The sequence below is a fragment of the Apaloderma vittatum genome, unplaced genomic scaffold, assembly GCF_000703405.1.
Source record: "Apaloderma vittatum isolate BGI_N311 unplaced genomic scaffold, ASM70340v1 scaffold27658, whole genome shotgun sequence".
NCBI classification, from domain to species: Eukaryota; Metazoa; Chordata; class Aves; order Trogoniformes; family Trogonidae; genus Apaloderma; species Apaloderma vittatum.
The window spans coordinates 1-1,063 of NW_009729458.1; the positions used below are offsets into that span (position 1 = coordinate 1).

General features: G+C 63.3%; 1 protein-coding gene across 1 annotated transcript in view; it reads left to right on the forward strand.

Moving 5' to 3' along the window:
• Positions 1 to 3: 3 nt before the first annotated feature.
• LOC104277724 (protein LMBR1L-like) overlaps positions 4 to 1,063 on the forward strand; it is a gene marked incomplete at both ends in the record, with an annotated part of 1,927 nt that continues 867 nt past the window's right edge. Inside the window, 5 exons of the mRNA XM_009874453.1 lie at positions 4 to 96; positions 190 to 293; positions 367 to 493; positions 593 to 661; positions 882 to 946. Of these exons, the coding sequence (XP_009872755.1) occupies positions 4 to 96; positions 190 to 293; positions 367 to 493; positions 593 to 661; positions 882 to 946 (458 nt within the window). The remainder of the gene's footprint in view (positions 97 to 189; positions 294 to 366; positions 494 to 592; positions 662 to 881; positions 947 to 1,063) is intronic.

The following is a 1,063-nucleotide window of genomic DNA, read 5'->3' on the forward strand; positions in this document are numbered from 1 at the left end:
TCACCCTGCTGCCCTTCTCTATCATCAGCAACGAGGTGCTGCTCTCCTTCCCCCAGAACTACTACATCCAGTGGCTGAACGGGTCCCTCATCCACGGTGGGTGTGCAGGGTGGTCTTGGGGTGCCCCGAGGGCTGTGGGTCAGGGTTGCTCCCCCACAAAAGCTCACCCCACACCTTCCCCTCTTGCAGGCCTCTGGAACTTGGTCTTCCTCTTCTCCAATCTGTCCCTCGTCTTCCTCATGCCCTTCGCCTACTTCTTCACTGAGTCAGAGGGCTTTGCGGGGTCCAAGAAGGTAGGTGGCCCTGTGGGTGTCCCCGCTGTGTCCCCTCCCTGTCCCCGGCTCCTTGCTAACCCCTCTCCCACAGGGCATCATGGCCAGGGTGTATGAGACCTCGGTGGTGCTGCTGCTGCTGACGCTGCTGGTGCTGGGCATGGTCTGGGTGGCCTCTGCCATCGTCAGCGACGATGCGGCCAGCCGGCAGTCGCTCTACGGTGAGAGCTGCTGGGGGGTGCTGGGGCAGGATCAGACCCTGGTGCTGAAGGAGAGAAGGGCTGCTCGGTGCCACTGGCCTGACCCTGCCGTCTCCACAGATCTCTGGGAATACTACCTGCCCTACCTCTACTCCTGCATCTCGCTCTTTGGTGTGCTGCTGCTGCTGCGTGAGTCGTAGGATGTTCCCCTGAGGTGCCCCAGTCCTGGGGTCCACCCTTCACTGGGTGCTGGTCCCTCCGGGTGCTCGGCTGGGAGCAGAGGCTGTTCCTTGCAAAGGGTGCAGGAGTGCAGGGCTGAGCCCCCAGTCCCTATCCAGGACCCTTCTGGGGGTGCAGGGAGGGGTAGAATGCTGGGGCACCCCCTGCTCAGTCTCTCCTCCCACCGCAGTGTGCACCCCCTTTGGCCTCTCCACCATGTTCACTGTCACAGGGAAGCTGCTGGTGAAACCTCGGGTAAGGTGTCCCCCTCCGGGTCCCCCACCCCGGAGGCTGCCTGGTCCCCCACCTCAGGCACCTGGTGCCATTCACAATCCCCTTACCCCATCCCCAGCTCCTGGCAGGCCTGGATGA